Source organism: Drosophila montana, unplaced genomic scaffold (assembly GCF_035044405.1).
Source record: "Drosophila montana isolate Dmon_TW-CO22-7 unplaced genomic scaffold, ASM3504440v1 contig_1853_1, whole genome shotgun sequence".
Classification (NCBI taxonomy): domain Eukaryota; kingdom Metazoa; phylum Arthropoda; class Insecta; order Diptera; family Drosophilidae; genus Drosophila; species Drosophila montana.
Genome location: NW_026996772.1, coordinates 1,153,469 through 1,179,224, shown reverse-complemented (window position 1 = coordinate 1,179,224; position 25,756 = coordinate 1,153,469). Strand labels below are relative to the sequence as shown.

The window sequence follows — 25,756 nt, the reverse complement described above, 5'->3', positions numbered from 1 at the left end:
CTCAAATATTTGTCCGCTAATTAAGCCTGGTTTGAACAGCACTGGCTTCTCTGTGATGATCACAAAAAGTATTACAGGGTATTCTTTTTCGGGAAATTTCCTTCTTCGTTTAAATTTGCCTATCAAAATATTGATCATACTCGGAATTTGAAAGTTTCACTATGCAAAATCCCTTTGGATTGGTCGAAAAGTATGGCAAAATATTCTGTTTTCCGTGATATTTTTTTAATTGTTAATAAACATTTTGAATATTGTCTTTCTGTTTGTGGGCCAGTTAGTGCGCCGAAACGTCAGCTCCGTGTTTTGTCAGCTGTGTGATAAACTGTCGCCCATTTGGCGGGGTTAGTGTGTGTGTGTGTGTGTGTGTGTGTGTGGGTGTGTGTGTGTGTGTGTGTGTGTGTATGGCTGGGGTTGCAAGCAAATGTCAGTGGCCGTTATAAATGGCGCTTATCGAATTTAAATTTTTCGCCGCTGCCACACACACACAGACACACTCACACACACACACTGAGCAAATAACAAACAAAAGCCACCCAAAAACGCTATCAGCATAATAAGCAACAGCAGCAACAGCAACAATAACAACAACAACAGCAACAACAGCGGCGAAACTAAAACTAAAACAAAGGCAAAAAAGCCAAAACACAGCAACAACTTCGACAGCGACAAGTAAAATAGCAACAACAACAAGAAAAAAACACATAAAAGCTACAACAAACAACCCAAAAAACAAAAACAAAACCACGGCCAAAAATTTCTCACGCTTTTCTCCAGCGTGCAAAGGCGCGCAATATAAATACATATAAACAATTAATATATGTGTATATACAAGCACATAGAAATATTTAACATATTATATATACATATATAAATGAAACTATCAAAAAACCGCAGAGCGCAGTTATAAAGCAAAACGACAAACATCATAAAATAACAATTTATTTTACAACAAAATAATAATAAACTGTTATATGGAGCCACCGAGAGGCCCCCTCCCAAAAAACCGCATTACCCACACAACATACTCTGGTTGAAGCGAAAAGGGGAGAGGGGGGTTTATAAAATGGTATTGCTTTAATTGTACAGTCATTATATTGCACATATCAAATTATATATTAGTCCAACTAAACGCATAAAACCTACATATATTCAAAAATTGCACGACTAGGGGATACCCCGAACTTTCTTCTACCCACACCAAATGCAACACTGGGTAGGGAGGGGATTGCTATAAAATGAAAGATAGTAGATCTGTATAAACTATTCTATAAGCTACATGTCAAATTTATTGACTCTAGACTTTTAGACCTAAGAGATTTGCTCAAAAGCAGGATATCGATTACTGGAAACGGGGCAAGGTTTCGACTGTCGGAGGATCTACGGAAAGACGGACGGACAAATGGACGAACAGGCGGAAATGGCTTGATCGACTCAGCTATTGATGCTGATCAAGAATATATGTATATACTTTATGGGGTCGGAGATGCTTCCTTCTGCCTGTTACATACATTTGCACAGAACCAATATACCCTTTTAAGCCCCTTTCATAATGAAAGAACTGAGAATTAGAAACGCCTCCGAAAGCAAAGTGTGCCAATTAGCGAACAGCTACTGTACTTTATGGATGCGAGTGTGAAAGCCTAGTTATTTGAGTCACAGTTATGCTAAGCAAATCTTTGACAAGCAAATATTAATTTTTTTTGGTTTATTAGAATATATTTCTTGTCAATTAAACTATTAGGAAAAACTAAATAAAATGCATGGCATATTTAAAAGAATTTATTAGCATATCAAAAACTCGTTGGACATCGCATAAAATGCATTTTCGTTCAATTCGCATTCAATCAAGTCGCAGTTTGGCAAGACAATGCAAAATGCTCAGCCCCAAGACCCAGTTTTATCTTTAAGGGGGGGCTAAGGGGGCAACAACAACAATAACAACAACATTTGCAAAATGCAAGTGTATATGCTTTTTTTTATGTAATATTTACAAGGAAACGATCCTCTTCGTGTGCCACAATCTCAAGAAGCTTGAATCGAGCGTCATAAATTCTACTACCGAAACTTCGATATGCCCGAGTTCTCAGGCTTTATCTAAACTAGAAATATATACAAACATATGTATGTACATACATATGTATATTCGCGTCCGAGGCTCAATAAAACTATGCATGTTTCTACATGTACAAATGTCAGAGAATTTTAGAAGGAATTTCGTCATAATACGTAAAACGTTTTTTTAGTGAAGAAGAAACTAAAAACTATTCGTTTTTAGGGCGTACGCAAGTTAGTTGCTTGGCTAATTGAAGAAATCTAAATACATTTTAAGATCGAAATGTATTTTAAAGTTAATTTACCCTAAAATATACACAGCTTAGTTCGAATTTAAGCTAATCAGTTATATTCAAAAGTTAGTGGAATATAAAAATAGTTGTCTCGTCTGTTGGCGATCTACATACCTAATTATTCGGACAATCTTTTATCCCGCTCTTCATTCGTTTAAAAATAAAAAGTGAACTTAACTTAAATGCTGGAACGGCTTTGATGTTAAAATTATTCAAAATATTTTTCATATTTAGTCGACATTTTCCAGTCGAAAGAGCTCCACAAAAAAACAATTTCTATGCAGCTCAAGATTATCTTAATATATGATCGTAATATATGTATGATTGTGCCCAGATAATCGCATATACATATGTACATAGATCATCCAGGGAATCATCTAAGAATTCTTGCCTATGATCGTTTTATATATGTAACTTAAGAATTCTTCTAGCCAAAGATCGCACAAAAAATAAGATGAAAAATGTAGAGTACTTGTGTATAGATCACCCAAAAATAAAAATAAAGGATAATTATATAAGCTATATATAATATTAGAATTTTAAGCAGCCGATAGCCCAAGCAGCTCTACAAAGTTGGCATTAGTTGGCGATCTTCATAGCTGAGTTTTAAGTTAAAGTTTTTTATATTTAAAATGCATATTATTAATCGCTGCAGTTTGCAATTTAGCTGCGATCGGCCTTATTTGAGAGACGCTTTAACCCAGCTATCGGCTGTAAACTTTAGCTGAGGATCAGCTCGGATTGTCTGCTTTGCAATTGGCATGCTGATAAAACTTCAGATGGAAAATTGCGACGCAAATGTTGCAGCTTCTGACCCCACCCCCCCCCCCCTCTTTGTCTCTACCCCTCTTTCTGGATTCTGATAAGTCTGAGGCGACGCCAATAAGCTCTTCAAACAATTCACAGGCGGCGGCTTCGGCTGCGGCGGCATCTGTGTTGCTCACAAGTGCTGACAAATTGTTGCGGGGGCGCTGAGTTGGACGGGGGTAGGGGGCCGATGGGGCGGCTGCCAAAGCGTGGAGGTGGCAGCCACAACAATGAAAAGCTAAATAAAAATAAATAGTCGCCCCATAAATAATGTGTAATAGCAAATAGAAAACGAAAGACGAACAACAACACGAAAGCCACTCGGCTTGCAGAGGCGTCCAACAACGTGAACGTTGTAATAAGGAGGGAGGGGGGGTTAGAGGAGGTGGAGTGCTGTAGAGGGGGGTGTGTGGGGTCTAGCGGTGACTGCGGTGGCAGCAAAATGCGGAAAGATTGTAAAGTGTTAATGAAAAAGTAGCTCCAAGTGGTCTCCCCCCTCTCTCTCTCACACTCACACTCACTCTCTCTCTCTCTCTCTTGCTCAGTCTCTCTGCAGACGAAGCGCAGCATAGAAAAGTCGTAAAAGAAAAAAAAAACAAGACCCAAACAACTGAACACCGAGTGTGGGAACCGAACCGAACGAGCCCCATCAACAGCACACGAGTAAACGTTACGACGCGACGGTTCAGTTCGGTTCGGTTCGGTTCGTTTTCTATACAGATTTCCTAAATACCCTAACCGATGGGTATTTCAATTTTGTCAGGGTATTCAAGCTGGCTGCTGCAATAATTTAAATATGCATACATATATTCAATCAGAAGAAGCTGCAGCATTGTGCGATCTGTCGAAAGGAGGAAATTGTTTTTTCATTCAAACCTAAAATCTTCTAATCTAACCAAGATCGGATTACAATATCTGCCATAGAAACTACTTCTATCGCAACGATAACAAATTCATCGTACACACATATATGCCATATATGTTAGGGTATTTCATCTGCGGCATTTCGTAGTCTTCTTTTTAAAGGCTACTTGTCGCAGTGTACAAGAGCATGGAATTCTTGCGGTCTACGTCTGTCGCCTCCATTTCTATAATTTACCCGACGCGTCGCAACGTCTTCAGCTCTGATAGATTAATAGGCCACAGTCAAGCCACTCGCGAGAGAGATAACAAAGCCGCCCAAGACGTTCCAAATGCAACTAAACCCTCCCTCCCCCTCCCCGTTCACTTGAAGTCGGTAATCATTCGTCCGGGTGGGTTACTATCTGTCAGTTGGCGGAGTACTCGGAATACTAGTAATTGGATCATCGCTGGAGCGACGTTCGGTTTGGGTTTGGAATTGGGAGGATGTTGTGGTTTTTGTGGTCTGCCTGCTTCTTCTTATTCTTTAGGGTTTTTTGTAAATATTTTGCTGCATAATGATTAGAATTAGATATTTGAGCAATAAATGAAATGTGCAAGATAAAGCGAACAAAGCAAACACAACTTTGAAGTTGAAATACAAATAAAATATTTCCAAGCTCTATAACTACACACAAAAATGTGTACTATTTGAATATATTTGTAATTATATTTAATTAATGAAATATTGCGTATTAATGTCCAAGAATTATTTCTAAGGCTTTGCACGTTTGCGCATCACATAAACTCGGGGGTTAATGCAACTTACTTCGATCAGAAATCATGTGGCATTGATCTGCGTGTGTGTGTGTGCGTTCGAGTGCCAGACCTACCCTACGCACCCTCACCGAATGCTACGTAATTGAGCGCATGATAACAACAACAACAACAACAACAACAACAACAACAACAACAACAACAACAACAACAATGAGGCAAATGAGCCAAATGTGCCAGCTGCAAAGTTGTTGGTAAGCTGTGCGAGAATTTGGGTTTTGCTTTTCGCCTCGATTGGTAATTGAAGTGCACTTGAAACCATATGCGACACTTTGCGCTGCAGCAGAGACATTGACACCCCCAACCCCCAAGAGAAAGCAGCAGCAGCAGCAGCGGCAGCGGCAGAAGTGGCAGCAACCCCTGCCAAAGGGCAGCGAGTTGCACAAATGAGAGAGGGGCAGGGAGAAGGTGATGACTATGTGATAGCCGGGCAACGTGGGAACAAAACTAGAATGAGACAGAGAGAGAGAGAGAGGTAAATAGAGAGAGGGAGGGAGCGGGAGACAGAGAGAGAAAGAGAGCGCATGAGCACAACAGAAGACACCCTCATCAGCTCGTCCAAATGCGCGCCAAAGCCAACGGAGTCGTAAATGGCTGCGCAGGCGCACACACACACATAACACACACACACATACATAACACACACACAACCCATATACACACTCAGAACCACACACAGCTGTATTAAAAGGGTTGAAGTTTAAAATCCATATTAATAATGTGGCATATGAGCGATATTATGCCATGCTCTGTCTCTATCGCTCGCACGCTCTCCCTCTCTCCCTCGCCCGCTCTGTCATTGTCGCTGTGTGTACTTTAAATAAAGTGAAGCATTTAACACTTCCGGCAGACAACAAAAACAACAACAACAAGAAAGCAACATCGTGTGAATGTTTAGTTAAGTTTGTTTTTCTTTTTTTTTTTAATACCCCGTACAAAATGTTTAAAAAGGGGTATCATCAAGTTGAGCTTGTCTATGCAACAGACTGCCATCTTAGGAGAAGACGTGAGTCCGCACAAAATCGATAAATGTCGATTGCAAAACTGGGTTTCTGAAGCATTAGTCGTAGTATATTGAATCTTAGAGCTGAAGCTTTTCATACAGGTAGCCTATAAAGACTGACAAGGGTTTACTTAATTTGTGATATCCTGTATTGTGAATACAGGGTATCTTTTATGCGAGCACTTCTAAGTTGTTTTTGTATAGACATACACGGATTTAGGGTCTTTGGCTTTTCGGTTTCATGTGCTTTATCCAAAAATTAAATGTATGTTTGTCGCCTTTGCTAATTGTTTAAGCCAGATACAAAGTAAAAAGTTGGTAAAACGGTGGCGCCACTTGTTGTAAGCCGCAGCAGGGCGAGGGAGAGGCGAGGGGGGGAGAGAGAGAGAGAGTTAGCCAGCAGCTCGCTAAGTGAGCAAAGGGCCTCAATATGCAAATACACACACCTATAAATGCACACACACAGACACATATATACTTACATATATGTATATGTAAATTCGTGCAGCTATAAACTAGAATTCGACTCCATAAACTTGTGTGTTGAGTGCCTCGTTGAGCAGCTGCCATTTGAATGCATTTTGATATCTCGCTCGGGCGGGCAGTTAACCAAATGAATTCAAAAGATACTCTAATGATCGCCTTCGGTCGTCGAGAGAGCATTTAATGATCGTTAGCGTATGCATTAATTAGTTTCAAGCTGCTTAAATGAAATGCTACAGCACGATATTTTTCTATGCGGTCAAGTGATCGTCATGAGTAAACGTAAACAGATAACTGGCTATATAGATATAGATTTTTACAGATATTTTTAAAGATATTTTTTACTTCTTCCGCAATTGCTGTTCGCAAGTATTATTATTATTCAAGTATTCGTAATCAATACACATATATCTTTCAAAGTTTTATTTCCGGTCAACGAATTTCTTAGCCATATAATAATATTTTCATAACTATTTATCAGAGTTCAACTGGCTCTTAAGATCAACAAGGCGCGTAAAATATATAAAACTAGATTTTATCAATCTAGGTATATCTGAGTGATGATCTCTACCAAGATGGAATATTTGCAATGAAGGGCAAGGAGGACATAAAACGTAATACTGTCAGGTTATGATTCGCCTCGTAGATAGGTCGCCGGGGTGTAACCGTTGGGGGCGCCTCTCTCTCTCTGATGGCGTCGGTCTCTGACCGTTAGAAGTTTATCTGATCTGCGAGCTTTGTTAGACGGAGATCGCGTTCGATGGCAGGTATTTCTGATAGGTATATTTTATTTGTATTTGAACTCTCAGCACAACTTTTATCCAATGTAATCCGCATGCTCGTCATTTTCTGTTAGTTTTAAGTTATGTGATCTATTTGATGCTTTTCTTCCTTTCTGATCGATCAATTTATATTTGAATATCTTATTATTGGACAACTCCTTCCGGCACATGTTCTCTGAAATATGCCTCAACTGTTTTTCAAGCTGACTCTTTATCATATTTATTGAACTGCTTTCATTTGCATCATATTCTATTTTCCCAAGTTATATTTAAGCTATTTGTTGAGCTCAGTCAAATTGTTGCTCAGTGTGCCCCTTGATCTTTCTTTCGTACAAGCTTGAACTCTAGACATATTCAAAGACATCAACTGCATTTGATATGCTCCGAGCATGGTCTAAGCACTTTATCTATGCGTTTGCCTTTTGAGAATGCGTTGCTGATCTTGGGCTGATCTACTTATGGAATGCCAGCAGGAAAGCAGCAGAGATGGACAGATTCTGACACCCAAGCAAGAGTCGAGTCGAGACGCGTCGATTTCAGTTTCAGCCTGAGAGACGACACCAAGTGGAAGACATGGCTGAGGGGCATTAAGAAGAAGAGTTCTTTCTAGGCAATATGCGCTGCATTTCGATCAGTTGTTCAAGTGTATATAATGATGATTGTCATTGTACACACACACACACACACACACACACACGCACGCACGCATAGCTGCCTCGCTGACTTTTTCGCCTTTGCCACATTTTGTTGTTAGAAAGAATTTCCATGTCCAGCTCTGAATGAGCTGAGGCTAGAGCTATGCAGAAAAGAGATAGCCGCCCCATAATGTATGTATGTATGCTGTTCGTCTCGCTCGAACATCGCGTGCAACGCAAACGCCTGGGCTTGGGCCTGGCCCTGGCCAAGACACAAGACACAAGACTTAAGACTCAAGACAAGACACTTTGGGTAATATCTATAAAAATTGAGTCGAGCCGAGAGGCAAAGTGGCAAAGAGGCAAGAGCACAGACGGCTGAGACGGCTGAGTTTGGCCCGTTCATTTGTTCTCGCTGGCTCGAGGTTGTCAGCCTTTTTGGACCCAAGCCGGGCCCAGGCCATGAAGTGGTTATAAGAATAAGACACACAAAGCAGAAAGGAGAAAACAGTAAAGCAGAAAAGCAGACCCAAAGACGAGGAAGAAACAACTAAAATGAAAAAACTTGTTCGGTCAGTGCGTATCAAGCAGCATAAATGTGTGTGTGTATGTGTGAGAGAGTCTCTCGCTGTGTGTGTGTGTGTGTGCTGCGCCCTGGCCATAAAGAAAACTCATTAAACCAGCAGCAGTCAGGCAAGAAGTAGAAGACGCAAGTCGTTGGCCAAGACTCGATTGAGGCAAAGAGTTAACTTAAAGTGAGGCAAACTGTGGTCTAGCCGGGGTTTACAGGGTATAGCAGGGGCAGCTGGTGTCCGTGTGTGTGTGTGTGTGTGTGTGCGCACTAATTCGCCTGGCCATCATTAAAAGTCAATAAACAGACTGCAACTGCTTTGGCCTAATCGTTGATGTTTTTCAGAGATTTAATTACGCTTTAAGCCCAACTGGCGGCCAGCCTGGACGGACTGCCTGCTTTCATAATTAGTTTAAGCCAAATTGAGCTGGGCAAGCAACATGCAGCCAACTGATCAAACTGATGATCAACTGATGCCAAACAGTTTTGTTCAACCATTTGCGGCATTTTCCCAGCAGCGGCAGCCGCCTTGGAAAGTTGTTCGGGCCAACTCTTCTATGGCCAAGGCAACTTTAACTTTGGCTTCAACTTTGATGCTGCTGCTGCTGCTGCTTTTGTTGATGATGGGAACAATGACAGAAAGAGTCATGTTTATGCAATGTCCAATATGTCCAATCGAGTCTTCAGCTTTAGGACCATAGCCGATGGGAAAGCATCCGTCAGCAGCAGCGACATTATTTCACAGTCTCTCTGTGATTTCCGGAGCGCCGCTTAATTCTACCTGCCCAGGTTCAAAAAAACCACACGAAAAACCAAATAGTCATAAAAAAGCACGTCTAAACGTTGAAGTCGAAAACTTCCAACTGCGAAGTACAGTGGTAACTCGCTAATTAGAATGCTTCCGATTTAGATAAACTTGACTCTAAGTTGCGACTAATTCCAATGTCTAGTTAAATGTAAACAAATTATGTTTGATATAAATATAAATATAAACAAATTATATTTTACATTTGATGGTTTCTGGGCAAATATTTTTATAGGGCTTTTATAAAATTCTACATACAAAAGTTTCTAGAAACAGAAAACAACCAATTTTGGGCTCAAGACGTCGAAAACATTTTTTTTTTTTTAATATATCTACTCACTTCAAATTGATGGAAGTTCTAATTTCGAGCGGCATCTGTATTTTTCTCCCTATTTACAAAACTGGTTAAAGGAAAACAGAGATTAGGATCCTAGAGATGAACGTTTTAATTTAAAGATTAACAAAAATATAAAAAAAAGTATTATATTGGTTCTTTTTCACCTATTGTATTCCCTCTTTTTATTAAACAATAATATTAAATTTTAAGAAAGATTTTACTAAACAATTACTCTGTTTACAAAACTTGTTATAGGAAAGCAGACTTCTAGATCTAAGAACTTTACGTTATAATTTAATAATTCAAAAAATAACTTAATATTTTCAAAAAAGTTGTGTCTAGTTTATGCAAATTGAGGGAAGATTCATCTAGACATATCGGCAATACGTAAGAAATCGAATAACTTCCTACACAGCTGCATTGACATATCGAAAAAAGTTGCACCTACCCATACACCCATTTTCATTTAGTGTACAGGGTATTAAAAACATTGGCAGTCTCTTACTCTCTGCATCGCTGATTCTCTCAATCTGTCTTTTCGTTGGCCATGATGTCTGTGGGTGTGTGTGTGTGTGTGTGTGCGAATCGAAAAACAGGATCGTTCGCTAAACGGAACTGCTCCGCAACCTCAACAGCGACAACAACAACAACAACATCTTGATGATGATCATCTCTCTGAAGGTGGTATCAAGTAACAGAGCATTATAATCAATATGTAAGCGGGCCTTTAAACGGGTTTGTTTTCTGCTTTACACTAAAAATACCCTTGCCGAGGGCAAGGGCTAATCCCTTGAAGGCAAGATTTCGATTATAAAGGGTATATTTTTTTTTTATGGCTAAGCTGTATTGAAGGCCAAGTCATAATATGATATAGTTATTAAGCAGACAATCGATTGAAGCTTGTGTTAACATCGGGATTGTTTCCTCAGATATCCTAAACGTCTTTAGGGTATTTAATATTCGGCCAGCTAAGCTTTTCGACTCCGACCAACTGCTGCACTTTATTAAAGTTTTTTTTTTGGGTTACTCGTATCTGCTTTCTGCTGCCGCTTGTTCTTCTTCCCCTTGAAAGCGTATTTGTTTCAGATTTAACGCATCAGAAATTTTTTTTAAAAGTTTATTTTAATGAAGTCTTAAGTTACCAATCGCTCAAGTGCTGAGAAAGTTGGCCAAAAGGCGGCATCGATTAATTAATAAATGTGACAGCAAATGGCCGATAAGTGCTCGTTCTTCTATATAAGCGATCATGCGATATGTCCGCTTGGCCCTCGCTTTCGGGTAATGCCAAAAAGACGTCAAGACTTTCACACAAATTGACATTGTGCCTGTCTGTGGTTTATCGCCGGAAGACAGTTTATTTCGTGTCGACTTATTGAAAGAATCCTGAAGGCCTCAGCACTTTTACATCAAGTTTTATGTATTTGGGTCAAATTCAGATTTTTATAATATGTATATGATATAGTTCTATACAGGTATGGTAATAATTATAGTACTTGCATTTTACAGTCTTTACTCAAGTATATTAATTAATGCTTCTTTCTTATGCCCAGACCTATTTCATATTAATAATTATGTTTATAGAAAAAAGATATATATATATATACTTGGATGCCCTTTTTGCTAGTTCAAATCCATATCCTTCTTTTTCCTAAGAACTCAAATACCTGTTTAGCTTAAACTGGAACTTTCATATCCTAATTTCCCATTCTATCTTATGTCTAGACTCCTTATATTACAATGAAATTTAAAACCCTTAATTTTATTTTTACTGTAACTTTCATGTCCAAATTTCCTATCATATCATCTAAACATAGGAGATAGAAGAAACGTTATACCCTTTGAAAGGGTTTTTGAAAATTCAAGCGTTAAAAAAAAGAAAACTAAGAAAAAGCTTAATAGTTAAGTTTATAGATTTCGAATATTGAGTACATTGAAAATGTCGATTATAGATGTTAACAAAATTTTCAAAATTTGCGCTCAGCGTTGGGTTTTTGATAATTCCTACCACAATGGTGGATACCTTATAAGTACTATATATACCTTGTAATAATTATTCAAATATTAAAAAACCGATTCATTAAACCATTTTATTTTTCAACCGATTAGCTTTAAACCAATTTAGCTTCAGAAATATTGTTTACATAGCACTATGTACAAGGTCTCATACAAAACTGTCGCATAGATTATGATATACATACATAAATGCTATTTAGAGTGTTGTAAAGCGTTTTTCAGTTATGCCCAACAGACAAAACAGTTGACAGCTCTGTTAATAAAAACGAGCAAAAACTGCATTGGGCTGAAGTTCCCAACTCATTTGCTCTTTTTTTAGGTTTTTTTTTTTGCAAGTAAGCTTCCTAGACTCGTTTCCTCTTTATAGCATGCATATGCCGTACCCCCCGCCCCTCTACCCTTCAAACTATGACATATGCAAATACTTGTACATTTTTCATATCGGCTGCGCTCTCCATTAAGGCCCATTAAATGCCAGCGACAAATTAGCGGCGCTTGCTGGAGGCAAAAAAAAAAATAAATAAAAAGAGGTTGGCTTAAAAAAGTTACAGCTCAACTTTCCCATTCATTTCAGATATTGTGTGTGTGTGTATATATATATATATATATATATGTATGCATGTGTATATGCATGGATATATTGACATTTAAGCACAAAAAAAAACAGCATCTCTAACATTTTCATGCATTACCGTAATTTACGCCCTGGCATTGAGCCACGCCTTCTTTTTATTTTCTGGAGAGGGGATCAGTCAACTGAGCAGAGCTGCGATTGCAGCTGACAGGCTCCGAACAGCTCCCCCAACCCCCGCCGCATGTGGAGCCCCGTGCGGTGTTGTAACGGTTTTTATATGCAGTAGCAGCAGCGCAGCAGCAGCAGCGGCAGCGGCAGCAACCACCGTAGCAAACGCAAAAGGAACGAAAAAACGACAGCTGCTGTCAGCCAGGGCAAAGGAAGGGAGACTCGCCTCGCCAGAGGGAGACGCGACGGGAGTGCAACCCCTAAGCATATTGCACAGGCGCGTCCTTTTTACTGTTTGCGCACAGATCAAATTACGGATAAGGCCAAAGCGAGTGCGAGCAAGAGAGGAGCAAAGGAGAGAGAGAGCAATATATATGCATGGCTAACCACTCTCTACCTAGACTGGAAACAAGTTATCGAGATTCTCTCTTCATTTCTTTGTTGCCTTTGGTTGTTGTTTCAATGTCGCGCATTCTCGCTGTGCCTGCACTTTTAGCCAGCTCTGTGTCTATGCCCCATGCTGCATGAGTATTTCCTGTCTGCCTTCGCTGTGCTGTATTCTCTACTCCACTTCACTTCACTCCTCTGTCTGTCTCTCTCTCTCTCTACCTCTCTGTTTCTGCGCTTATCCTGAGCGCACCCTAAAATACAATTTCTTGACTTTGCTCTTTCGAAATTATTGCAAGTCACGCACACGCAGGCCGTTAGATCTGTCCTTAATTATCCACAGCAGGCAGGCATTTAAGCTAGTCTATATATCTATATATATATATATATACATAGATAGATATGTATGTATATAAATATTTGAATATTCCATAACATAAATAGCGTTAGATGAGAGAGAGAGAGAACTTATACTGTACTCACATATCCTGTATATATTTAGGGAGTTTGGGAACTTTTTCAAAATATATTTCGATGCAAATATTTCGATATGATTTGATAAATATATATAATTAAATAAAAAATATATTTTGATAAATATATTTCCATATATTTTGATGTTCGTTTGCTTAAGTTAACATAATAACTGTATATGATATTGATTAAAAAATTAGATAAATATTGCCTTAATATATTATTATATTTAGTTTGCATACGAATTGATATAAGAAATTTTCAATCTATATTCAGTTAAATCGATCTTCAATAAATTTGTATCTGGAAATCTTGCAAAAAATCTATTGCTGATCGTATAAAACGTATAAGTTTTAATGCTAGAATTTTCTATATATTTGCATTAATTTTTACATAATTGCAGTGCTCGAATATTATAAACATTTTATTTACTTTTTTTGGCCATTAATTGTAAATTTCAGAAATTGGATAGTCGCATAGTATAAGTGGAAAATGTTATAATAATAATATAAGCGCTTACTCTAAAAAATCGAATATATTTTTGTACACTCCATAATTCATAATTTTGAATTATTATCGTATATTTTAAAGTAGACATTCTTAATGCCCGATATTTGAATTAAATACCACATTTTTCACAAGTTCTCTTCTCAATCTTTGCTTTTATTGACCGTTTGTAAACATTTTAAATGGAGTTTCTATCAATGAACAAAGGTCATTTTATCTATTTGTTTGGGATGAAATTCAGCATTCGAATTCGAACATATCTTGTGTACAATGTCAGCTCTGGCCAGATCAGTTGGACGCATGTTCGGTATTCATAAGACATGGCCAAAAGTAAATACTAATAAAAAAGCTAATTATTTCCGATGCAGTCTAAGGGGTTCCAACTAAAAAAAAAAAACGCGTTCTTTTTTTAAATTCCCGGAAAGTTGAAATGTGTAAAGGCAATGAGAGTACCAGAGGTACAACTACACCTACGCCTAAGTACACACGCACACACACACTCCAGCAAGCATAAGGGACCTAAAACGGAGACGAGTGTGTTGACACAATGATTAGACAAGAGCCGAGCCCCAGCAGCGACGGCTTATATGCAAATATTGGGTTTTCTTTTGGCTTGCATGAAGTCTGGATACGCTACACAAGAGCCATGCGCTGCGTCTTCTGCTGCCTTTGTGTGCGTGTGTGTGTTTATGTGCTGTGTAAATAGTAGTACACAAAAGTTTGACAAGTGAGCCTAATTATGATTGGGGACGGGGAGTCCACGACAAGCTACAGGAAGTTGACAGAAGAAACATACGAACGCTTGTATAACAGTGTCAACTGGCATACAAACTACATGTGTATGTATGGTAAAAAAAAAATGGAATATAACGAAACGAAAGGCTGCGGCTGTGCCGTAGCATATAAGAAGTTAAAGGTGCGCAGGCAGTGTGTGTGCGCACAAAAATCTGAGCGGGAGAGTGCGCTGAAAAAAGAGAGCGGGAGAGCGTAGTGCCAGAGAGCGACCACCTGTCCGAACTGGCTGGCTGGCTGGCAGGCAGGCAGGCAGGAGCGAGCAGCGTACAGCAAGGCAAAAAGGAACACAGAGAGGCAAATAGAAAGGGAAACGAACAGAACACGAAAATGCAGACTCAATCAATATGCATGCAAAAATAAAGTTTTTTTTTTGTATTTTATTCATTGTTTTTTTCACACTTACCCGTCGCCTGGGCGCTGCTGAAATTAGCTAGCGCCAGCAGCGGCAGCAGCAGCGCGACGCCCGCTAGCATTTCGTTAATCCAAATTCTGTGTGCGCGACAGCGACGTCTGCTGCGCTGCAACTGCATTGTAATCCAGTTTAAGATTTGCGTTTTATGCTTTTGAGTTTTTTTTTTTGCTCGCTTGTCGTTGTAGTTGTTGTTGTTGCTGTTGCTGATGTATGTGCAGTAATTTTGTGTGGAGTTTGTTGTTGTCTCACTTTGACTTTTGGTTTTTTTAATTAAATTTTTGTTTCTGCGGCTGGTTGTTTTTTTCTTCTTCTTCTTCTCTTCTTTTATTATTATGTATTTTGCAGCCAGGCGAGTAGAACAATTAAGTGCCGCGCGTTGCCGTTTGTTGTATGCAGCGACGCCGACGTCGACGCTGACAACGGCGACATTTCCACGCGCAACCGCAACAAACTTTGAATTCAACTCAGGCGATGATATTCAAAGAGACGAAAGACAAAGACGGCGATGGCAAAACGGTTTGCTTCCTTTCTCACATACACACACACACACGTACACGGGTTAATACACGTACACGGCGAAACACACACACACATACACAAACAGGCGTAGGGGAGTCGCGTTGTGGTTTCTGTGCTTTTTTGCGCTTATTTTCCTTTAGCTTGATTTATTTGTTTGCACTGACACGGACACAGACACAGACCACCAAGTGGAAAAAAACAACAAAAAAAGAATATTGAATATTTCGATAACGTGACCGACGATACCGATCCCGAAAGCGATTTTTATTTTATATGCCGCATTCGCATGCTGCAATTTTTGCATGCGGCGGTATTAAACGCCATATTGTTGTTGCCTCTAGTTGTTGTTGTTGTTGTTTTCGTTTCGTTTCTTTTGCCTGCGGTGCGAGTTAAATTTACGTCGCCTTTACACTACTACAGACACGCACAAATACACAGTTGAGAGGAGGCACTCAAAAAAAATAAAATAGCATTTAATTGAAATCCCATGCAATTGCAATTTTCAATTGCTGCAAACTGTCCGCCTCGATATCCGTTTCGTTTCACGACTCGCAACACTTTGAGCCGCGCTCACGAGCGTCGCTTGTCTGAACCCCCGAAAAAGACAACGACAACCAGCCGGCTCTCTCTTGCTCTCACGCGCGCGCTCTCTCTTTGAAACATACCACAGTGAGCCGTGATCATGGCAAGGCGAATGCCCACCAAGCGAAATAAAGAGAGCGAGCGAATTCAGACTGATAGAGTGGCTTGGACACTCGCATATGCCAGTTATCAAAAGTTGATGTTACGAATAGAGGCAATTTTTATGTTTCGCCTGCAGCATATGTCACAAATATTTATGCATGTTGTGTTCAGATTTATTTCAACTTTTTTTTACATATTTTACTAAATAAATGAGCACATTTGATATCATGTTATAGGGAAACACTTAACTCAGAGCATAATCATAGTTAAGGTGCATTGCTGTCTGAGCGAGCTGAGCTCTACAATGTTGTGCTCCTTGAGAGAGCCGATTGCTCTCATCAATGTGCGCGCTCTCAGCTACTGCGCCTGCGTCGCTGCTGGACTGACGACTTGCTTGCATTCTTGTTGTTGGCTGTGTCGTTATTTCTTTCCAATTTCAAAATGGCTGCAAAAATTAAATACTTGTTTTTCTTTATTGCCCCACGAAGGCGCTCTGGCAAACTACGCGCATAGTCAGGTTGCTTTTGCCGATTGACGGCGGCCAATCGATAAGTCGATAACACGTCGCGTCCTGCCTTTAAAGTGAAAACATTTATCGTTTGTACGGATTTTGGAATTATGCATTTAAAAAAATGCGCTTAAATTGGAAAAATGAGCAACGGGTCTTTATTCCTCTGCAGATTTGTTGAGATCATTAATTATATGCCATCTATATGCATATTAGGGCCAATTCGTGGAGTATAATAATTGTTTTTATTGAAAATATGAGAAATGTTGAATTTTTGGTTTCATTTTCGATTTTTATTTCAACTAATTTGAGTTTTTTGACTTAGTTTTAATTGAATTAATTTCCATATTACACGAAATTTCACACTTTGCTTAGTTCTTCTTGCCTTTTGCTGCTCTTTCAACATTTTGCTATTCGCTTTACTCGGTTTTCTTCATTCTTCCGTTTTCTTTCATTTTCTTGCACATGCATTTCACATATAATATATAATTATCATATTTACTTGGCTTAATAGGATTTTTTCGTTTTGTTTTTTTTTTTTTAATTTTTTTATTTTTATTTTTTTTATGTAATTTCCTTTCGTTACTTTGTATTTTGTTTTTGCATTTAATTGAACATTTAATTGAATCGCTTGACATTTACCCAAAAGTTTTCTTTTGTTTTTGTTTTTTTTTTTCATTTTTTATTTTTTTATTCTCTATGACTTTCTTATGAACTAACATAAAAGCTCTGCAAATAGCACAACAAAATCGAAAAAAGCAACTTCGTCTAGTTTTAAAAAATACGTTAAGAAGAAAACGTTTAAAGCGATTTTCATTCACTATACTCATACGTATGTATATATATATTATATTTAAAAAGAAATAAATAAATAAAAAAAAAAATGTATAATTAGTTGTTGGCTTAAACACACACAGATAGGTTTGTCTAAAAATCCAACAAATTTCACAAGGAATCATAAGGCAGCATTTCGTTCAAAAAATTTCTATCGCTTTATGGTTTTACAATCAGTTTTCAGTTGTATTTGGTTTTCGAGTTTTCATAATAAACATATCATCTTCTTCTGCAACATTTGCTTCATCTTCTTCTTCTTTGCTTTTTTGGTAGATCTCTCAAATGTGTTTTACAAATTGTTCTAAGCTTTGTTTAATTTCGTTTACTAGTTTACGTTTTAAAATTCTTTTGATGTCTTAAATTAATTTCTTTTGCTTATTTTTTAAATGTATTTTTACTATGCAGACAAAAAAAATTTCTCGCAGTGTACTACACTCTCATTAATATATATATATGTATATATATGTGTATAGATATATATGGTATATCGATTTGTGTTTGAGTATTTATGAATTTAAGTACATTACAACTAGTTAGTTAATTAAGTTAAGCGTTGAACCAGCTGGCTTACATACACACATACATATGCGCTACATATATACGAGCAATATACACATACACATAATACATATATATTTCAAATATGTTTTACTTATTAGTATTACTTTGTTTTTTTGTTACTTTTTTAATCATTTTTCAAAGTTTTTACTTTACATTTAAGTACATAATTTAAAGTTGTTTGCCTTAGTTGCTAGGACAAAAAAAATTGAAGTTTTCACATTGACGCTGTGCCATCCGATCAAGCTGGCCTCATATAGTGTATATATATATATATAGTATATATATATTGGTTTTTTTTTTTTTTTTTTTTTTAATGATATGTGGGCGGCACTACAAGTTATTAAAACATTTAAAAGCACTTCTCAATCAATTTTGTTAAATAAGTTTCGAAAGGAAAAAGAGTTTTAATTGGAGCGAATTGTCGTTGGTTTTTTTTTTTTTGTCATATGAACTAGTTCGTTAAAAGGACGCGCAGCCGCTTGATCGGGTGTTTTTTTATTTCTATTCTGTTTTTTAGGTTTTCTTTGAAGCTATACTAGCATTTGCTCTAGTCCGTTTAGCAGTTGTATTTAAGTCTAAAATTGAATAGATTTTGGCTTAGAAAATGTTGCTGCTGTTGCGTTTTACTTGGAACTAACTACAGGCATCATATTTTATATATATATTTTTTTTCTTTTGCTATATTCATTTGAAATATTTCTTTATTTGTATTTTGTTTTTGTGAAAAGTTTTGCAATTCTCTGGTTTATTTTGTTGTTAAAATGAACTTTTAAAGTTTCTTTTTTCGATACGTTTCCTTTTAATGTTATAATTTTGTTTCTCATCAGTTTCAGCGCTCGAATAGAATAACAAACGGCTTAAAATTTTCACTAGATAGATATACATATATATATATATATATCTATATGTATATATATATATATATTTGCCTTGGCTGGGCTGCATTTTTATTTTGTCGAGTTTCCATAAAATAATTAACGCTATAAATCACAATACGGTTTTTATATATAATCGAAATTCTTTTCGAGAAAAAAAAAACACACACTCACACTCTCTATCTCGCTTAGTTCCCTAGTATCTAGAGTCTAGACAATACGAATACGAATACGAATACGAATACGAATACGAATACAAATTGAATAAATATGCGTTATACTCGTTAATTAGCTGCGTTTCCGGTTCCGGTTCCGGTTCCGGTTCCATTTTCGGCTTCTGCTGCTGCTGCTTCGATTTCGATTTCGGTTCCGGTTCCGGTTCCGTTTTGGGTTCCTCTTGCCTACCGGCTGGTTCCGGCGTACTGCTTAGACATGCGTGGCCAGCGGCCCCTTCTGTGTTACGCCCTTGCCATTTGTGGGCAATATGAACTGGCCGGAGGGACTCTGTGCACTCTGCTGTGCCCCCATCCCGGCCACGCCCAACGGGCCGCATAGCGATGGCTGTGTGAGAGGCGTGGCCGCCAGCGTATTGCTGCTGGCCGTCAAATTTGAGCTGCTGCCGCTGACGCTGCCCGGCCCGCCGCCGCCGCCGCCGACGCCGCCGCCGACAGCGCTGCCCGCTGCTCCGGCAACGCTGATGCTGGCGGCCGCACCGTAGCCGCCGGCCCCGAAGTGCTTGAGGCCGCCATTGCTGTTGGCATGCCGGGCGGCATGGTAGGGCGGTGGGGCGGGCGTGGCCGCTGGATTGGCGGTGCTCGGCGGTGGCAGCGGTGGCAATATGGATGAGTTTGTGCGCAAATAGGGATTGCCGTAGATGGCGCTAAAGCGACTGTCGATGCCGTTCTGCAGCAGTGGTTGGCCTAAAGGGGAAGAGAGACACACAGAGAGAGAGAGAGAGAGAGAGAGAGAGAGAGAGACATTTATTAGATAGTCGTTTAAAGAAGTAGTTCATTTGCTATTCAAGCTTAAATTAATTAAGTAACCACATATATGTTCTGTATTTATTTCAAGTTATTAGATACTCGATTTATGAACTGCTTCATGAGCTAGTTCTGTGAACAACTAAAGCAGATTCTAGACTCCTGTGGAGTTTATATGAATTTTTAATACAATTCTAGCTAAAATGAACTAGTTCATTTTCTGTTCAAGCTAAAGTTAATTAACTAACAACATATTTGTTGTGTGTTTCTTGTAGGTTATTAGATACTCGATTTATGAACTGGTTCATGAGTAGCTCTAGTTCTATGAACTAGTTCATTTAAAAACTGAAACAGATTCTGGATTCTTGTGGAGTTCAAATGAATTTCAAATAAAATCAACTTTTAAATTTGTGTCTAGCTAAAACGAACTAGTTCATTTGCTGTTCAAACTAAAATTAATTAAATAAACAGTTATTTATTGTCTGTTTCGTTTAGGTTATTAGATACTCGATTTATGAACTGATTCATGAGCAGTTCTAGTTCTATGAACTAGTTCATTCAAAAACTGAAGCAGATTCTGGATTCTTGTGGAGTTCAAATGAATTACAAATAAAATCAACTTTAAAATTTGTGTCTAGTTAGAATTAGTTCATGAACTTGTGCTAGTTCACTTTTGTGTTGAGCTAGTTCATGAACTGGAATCAGTGGAACTTCAAATGGAAGTGGATTGACAATTAGGCGTACTAGTTGTAATGTTTGCTGGAGAGCCAGCATTGAACTACCCCTTGCGAACTAGTTCTTATGAACTTACCCAGAAAACCGTTAGCCTGCGATGTCTGTGGCTGTTTTAGCTGCTGCTGCTGCTGCTGATGCTGATGCTGATGCTGTTGGTGATGCTGTTGGTGATGCTGTTGGTGATTGTGGTGGAGCTCGTGGCGCTGGTTGCGCGGCAAACTGGCCCCACCGCTGAGGGGCACGCCCCCGGCTTTGGCGGTGGCAGCGCCGGTGGCAGCGCCGGTCGCATTGGCCGCAAAGTGTGGCAGCGTGGCCGAGTTTATGCCACCGGCGGCGCCCTTGGCCTTGCCACTGTCAGCGGGCGGACTGTAGTCGAGCGCGTACTCAAAGTAGGGCGCATAGCCGTTGCTGGTGGTCTCCTTGTAGGCCTGCTCCGGCTGGTTCTTGAGATTCTTGATGTGGCACTGGCGATTGTAGCGCTCGCTGTAGTCGCCGGAGAAGCGCTCGTCGAACTTAACGGGCCCGGCCAGCGGTACGCCGAGAGTGGCGCCCTTCATCTGGACATCCGGCATCGGACATGTCTGGGTGAGATTGATGGCCAGGCCGTCGCTGCCGGCCTCCGAATATTCCACATCGTACGCCTTGGCGCGCAGCTCGCTCTTCAGCTCGTTCAGCTTGTCGCCGCCGCGCGATGCCTCCGGTATAACGTCGGCGGGCATCGGCTTCTTGCGCCTGCGCCGCTTCCTGTAGACAATCACAATCATCATGACCATCAGGACAATGGCCACCAGCGACATGGAGCCCATGACGACAAGCGGCACGGGTATGCTGCCCGGCTCCGGCACCAATGTGATGATCAACGAATCCCCGCCGTACGAGTTGATGATCGTGCAATTGTATTTGCCATAGTGCGTGGAGCGGCTCTCCGTGATGATGAGCGCGGCGCGGACGCCCTCCGGCAGATGATGCTCCTCGAATATATAGATGTCGGGATCGGCGCTGCTCATGTTGATCAGCTTGCCCTCAAAGGACCACAGTATATGCTCCGCCTTGGGTATGCTGAAGGCCAGACAATCGATCTTGGCCCGGCTGCCAACGGCGCCGAACTGCACCTTGTGCGAGGTGATGATCGGCGCACGCTTCACATAGACGGTCGCCTCGGCGCCAATCTCCGGGAAGCCGTTCACCACCGCCTTGCAGAAGTAGCGGCCGGCTGTCTCGCTGCTCACCTTCAGCTTCAGCTCCGGTGCGCGTCCAACGACCTGAGAGCGAGTGGACATGGTTCTAGTTAGCTTGTCTACAGTTTGGCTATAAATTGATCCTTACCTGATCCGAGTTCTCGTTGATCCATTCGATCTCGGGCGTGGGATTGCCCGACACCTCGCAGCGCATGGTGACTGTGGCGCCCAGATCCGCCTCCTTGCTGACCGGACGTTGACGGAAAACGGGTCCAACTGTAAAGTGAAGCAATGTTTAGTTTTCGGTTCCGGTTCCGTTTCCGTTTCCGGCCGTACTTACAGCTTATGTCGAGGGTTTCGCTCTCCTCGCTTTTGCCCACGGCATTGACCACCTCGCACTTGACAATGGCATCGTGATATTTGCGTGTCACATTGTGAATAATCTGGACGGGATAAGCAGACGGATTAGAGCCGTAAAGAAAATGGGGCATGGCAAATATGTTTGATGACATACCATTTTGGTGGTAAAGTCGCCGGTGATGAGCTCATCGTTGATGAACCAACGATAGCTGACCTCCGGCGGATTGGCGTCCGCCTGGCAGCTGAGTATGACCTCGGCGCCCTCGGGTATACGGCCGCCGGCCAAGGCGCCGCCCACAACCGAAACGGACACCTTGGGCGCATACTTGACCTCCAGCAGCACCTTGGCGGAGCGATAGGTGCGATCGGCCGTGTTCTGCGCCTGGCACGTGATCGTCGTATTGTGATATTTCTTTTTGGGCGCCAGCTTCAGCACCGATCTGGTATTGACGCGCCGCGAATCGGCCATCGGCTCGAAGAAGCTCTCGGCGGTAAGGACATTGCCCAGCCCGTCGATCCAGGTGATTTCGGCGGCCGGCTTGCCGCCAGCCGAGATGCATTCGAGCTCAATTTCGCGATCCTCTGTGGTGACCAGATAGTCGCCCTGTTGGATTTTTGGCGCCTCCGGCGGCACCAGCACGGTCAGATTGGCAAAACGTGAACGTATGCCGCGCTCGCCCTGGGGACCCGGCCCCACCTGGCACTGATACTTGGCATCGTCGTCCAGCATCAGCGGGTATATGTCCAGCGAAAAGTCGCCCTCCTCGTCGCTGCCGACCATCGAGTAGCGCTCGAAGCCGCTCAGATTGCGATGCTGGCCGAGTCCGAAGTCATCCTTGGTCCATTGCAGTGCGCCCACCTTGCCCATGACGCGACATGGCAGCGTCACCCTCGACCCAACCACGGCCGTCTGATCCTGCGGCTCCATCGCAAAATGCTGGCCGCCATCGCCGTGCCCCTTCAGCTTGTTGCCGTTGCCATTGCCGTTGCCGTTGTCATCGCTGCTGCTGCTGCTGCTGCCGCCGCCGCCGCCGGAGTCGCCGTAGTGTGTATTCTGATTGGATTTGTTCTTGTTCTTCGACTTGGCCATAATGCCGCCGGGCAGCACGACCAGCAGCAGCAGCAGCAGCACGGTCGCCAGTGGCGGCAACAGCAACCGGCGACTGACACGACTGACACGACTGCCACGCATCATCTTCATTCTACACGTTGCAACTGATTTCAGACGTGCTGCAAAAAGAGGGAAAAAATAAAAACCTCATCAGTTTTTGAGTTTCCAACATTTTTTTCAATTCAAAATTTCAGCTTTCTAGCTCTCAAGGTTTGGGCGCTGCATAGATCATCAATCAGTCAATCAAAAAATCGCTCAGGTCATACAGTTTTAGATGCATTGATAATTATATATTTAGTTTCAAACCTTCTAAATACACTATTCACAATGGTTATAGGTGTGTGTCTTTGCTTAGTCGACGCACAAACCAGCGAACTGTAACAATCGGCTTACAGCGGCACTGCTAACTGTTATATTCACACATAAATACGAAGCAGTGCACTTACAAGCAGTACACACGGCTATACACGCAACCACTCACATTGCTGTTATTCAGCAGCGTAAGCAGTGTGAAAGCTGTGCATTTGAATTGCTCACTGCAAGCAGTGCACACTGATCATTTAATTGAATTTATTTTTATCTTTCAAATTCTCTTCACACTTTTATTTCTCGCCTTATTTGACAGTTGATTAATTAATTAACTACCAGCAAATGCAATTAGTTGCAGTTCATTTTTAATTGAGCACGACCGCTGCCAGCTCTGGCAAAATGTCGGCCAATTTAAGCCACAGAACATGGAATATTCATTAACAGCTGCCGCCGTTGCCGTTGCACAGCTCGTTGCATATTTTTAGGCAAATTGCGGCCGGGCGACAACTTTTGTGGGTCAAGTTTAACCAAATTGAAGAAAAAAGAAATGCGTGAAATTTGTGAAAAGCAGCGGCAAACACACAAGCGACAGCGGCAAAACCAACAAAAAATAAATAAGAGAAAAAAACGGCTAAAAAATCACTGCACAAGGCTTAGCTCCGCATATGAGTGTGCGTGATATTGTGTGTGTTAGTGTGTGTGTGTGTGTGAGTGTCAGGCAAGCAATCAACTGCAGGCAGTCAGCGCGTCGGCTGCTACCATAACTGTAACCCGTAAATGTAACTGTTACTGTAAATGGTAGCCCTCGCTGCAGCTGTGAAATTGAAACATATTCGGGCTCGCGCGCTTTTTCTTGTTGTTCTTGTTGCTGTTCTTGTTCTTCTTGTTGTTGTTGCACAAATGCTCTTGCATATAGGCAGCGATTTTGTGTGCATCTACATCACACCCATGCACACTCACACACACTCGCACTCTCAGTCCTCATCAGCTCAGCACTCATTTCGACTGTGTGTGGCGCTATGTGGTCTGACCTTGGCATTTGTGTTTTTTTTTTTCGCTCTTTTATTTTGCACGCACTATAAGCACATGTTTATATACATACATATGCTCTCAACATAACTTTAATGCTAATAAATAACAAGAAGAACGAGGAGCGAACATTTAATACCCTTTTTTTTCTATATATTTCCGAATGCGATAGCCTATAAGGTCTATGGTAAGGGGGGTTCTCGAGGCTTAAGTCGCATTTTGCTTAACTTATTTTAATACTGAGTCATAAATCCAAATTCTATATAATAGTATCTTGGCCAAAGGTCAAAGTAAACAACGGTATTTATAGCTTAGGTAAATAGTTACTCATCACTTACACACACAGAGGCATGTATGTATGTATGTGTATGTAATCTATACGTAATAATATGGTTATTTGTGTTGCGGTACATTTCTAATGCATGCTCGGGGGGATTTCTCCTTTGGGGTGGGCTCTGACGGCACAAACTATGTACGTACGTGGCGAGCGCTACAAACTTGGCTATCTATGGCCATCATTTTTCATGGCTTGATTTGGTGCTTCTCTCCCTCTCTCTCTCTTGCTCTCTCTCTCTCTTACTCTCTCTCACACACACACACCATATGTTGCTGCGGTGTTAACTGTCTCGTCTAACGGTAATGCTAACGATTCCATCAAGTTAGCGCCTTTTGCTGCAGGAGTCGCGCCCGAAACGCGTGCAAAACGCGCTGCAGCAGCGAACAGAGGGCAATCTACCTCCCCACCCCCTCCCCCCTCCCCACTCCCCTTGCAAACGCTTAACGTACCCACACAATTGCCAGCTACAAACTTTACACAGTTTTGGCTCTTGCCTTTATTTCATTTTCGTTGTTGCTTCGCACGTTTTGTTTTTTTTTTTTTTGTTTTTTTTTTTTATTTTTTTGCTACTCTTTTCTGTTGCGTTTCCTTCGTTTTGCGTTTTGTGTGTTTACCTGGGCCATGATTTACGGCGTTTGCACTTTTGCCATGTGTGTGTGCGTGCCGGCCAGTGTGTGTGTGTGTGTGTGTGCGTGCCGGCCCTGGCAGCGGGTCTGGGTCGGGGCTCCTGCATGACCGTCGTCTGATAGCTAGCCAGCGGACGGCCCCCTCCCTACCCCCTCCGCTCAGTCTGCGCCCCTGGCAATATGCTCGTCTAAATTATTTAAAATTATAATACAATTTTTATGAGCATTAAATGCCATGCCTAGAGCGGACTATTTCATTTTATTTTTATTCATATTTATTTTAGTTTTGTTTGGTTTTGTTTTGTTTTTTTTTTTTTCTATTTTTCTATTTTTCT

General features: G+C 40.9%; 2 protein-coding genes across 3 annotated transcripts in view; both read right to left on the bottom strand.

The window, feature by feature from the left end:
- The window catches only part of N (Notch), a 51,318-nt gene extending 35,477 nt beyond the window's left edge, over positions 1–15,841 (bottom strand). Inside the window, exon 1 of the mRNA XM_064700591.1 lies at positions 14,767–15,841. Within this exon, the coding sequence (XP_064556661.1) occupies positions 14,767–14,893 (127 nt within the window). The 5' untranslated portion in view covers positions 14,894–15,841. The remainder of the gene's footprint in view (positions 1–14,766) is intronic.
- A 3,063-nt stretch (positions 15,842–18,904) lies between these two features.
- kirre (kin of irre) overlaps positions 18,905–25,756 on the bottom strand; it is a 48,729-nt gene continuing 41,877 nt past the window's right edge. For both annotated transcript variants that reach the window (XM_064700629.1, XM_064700630.1), the window contains exons 2-6: positions 22,164–23,239; positions 21,990–22,092; positions 21,798–21,925; positions 20,548–21,733; positions 18,905–19,676 (exon numbers count right to left, since the gene is read on the bottom strand). In XM_064700629.1, coding sequence (XP_064556699.1) covers positions 19,183–19,676; positions 20,548–21,733; positions 21,798–21,925; positions 21,990–22,092; positions 22,164–23,210 — 2,958 coding nt within the window. In that variant the 5' untranslated portion in view covers positions 23,211–23,239 and the 3' untranslated portion in view covers positions 18,905–19,182. The remainder of the gene's footprint in view (positions 19,677–20,547; positions 21,734–21,797; positions 21,926–21,989; positions 22,093–22,163; positions 23,240–25,756) is intronic.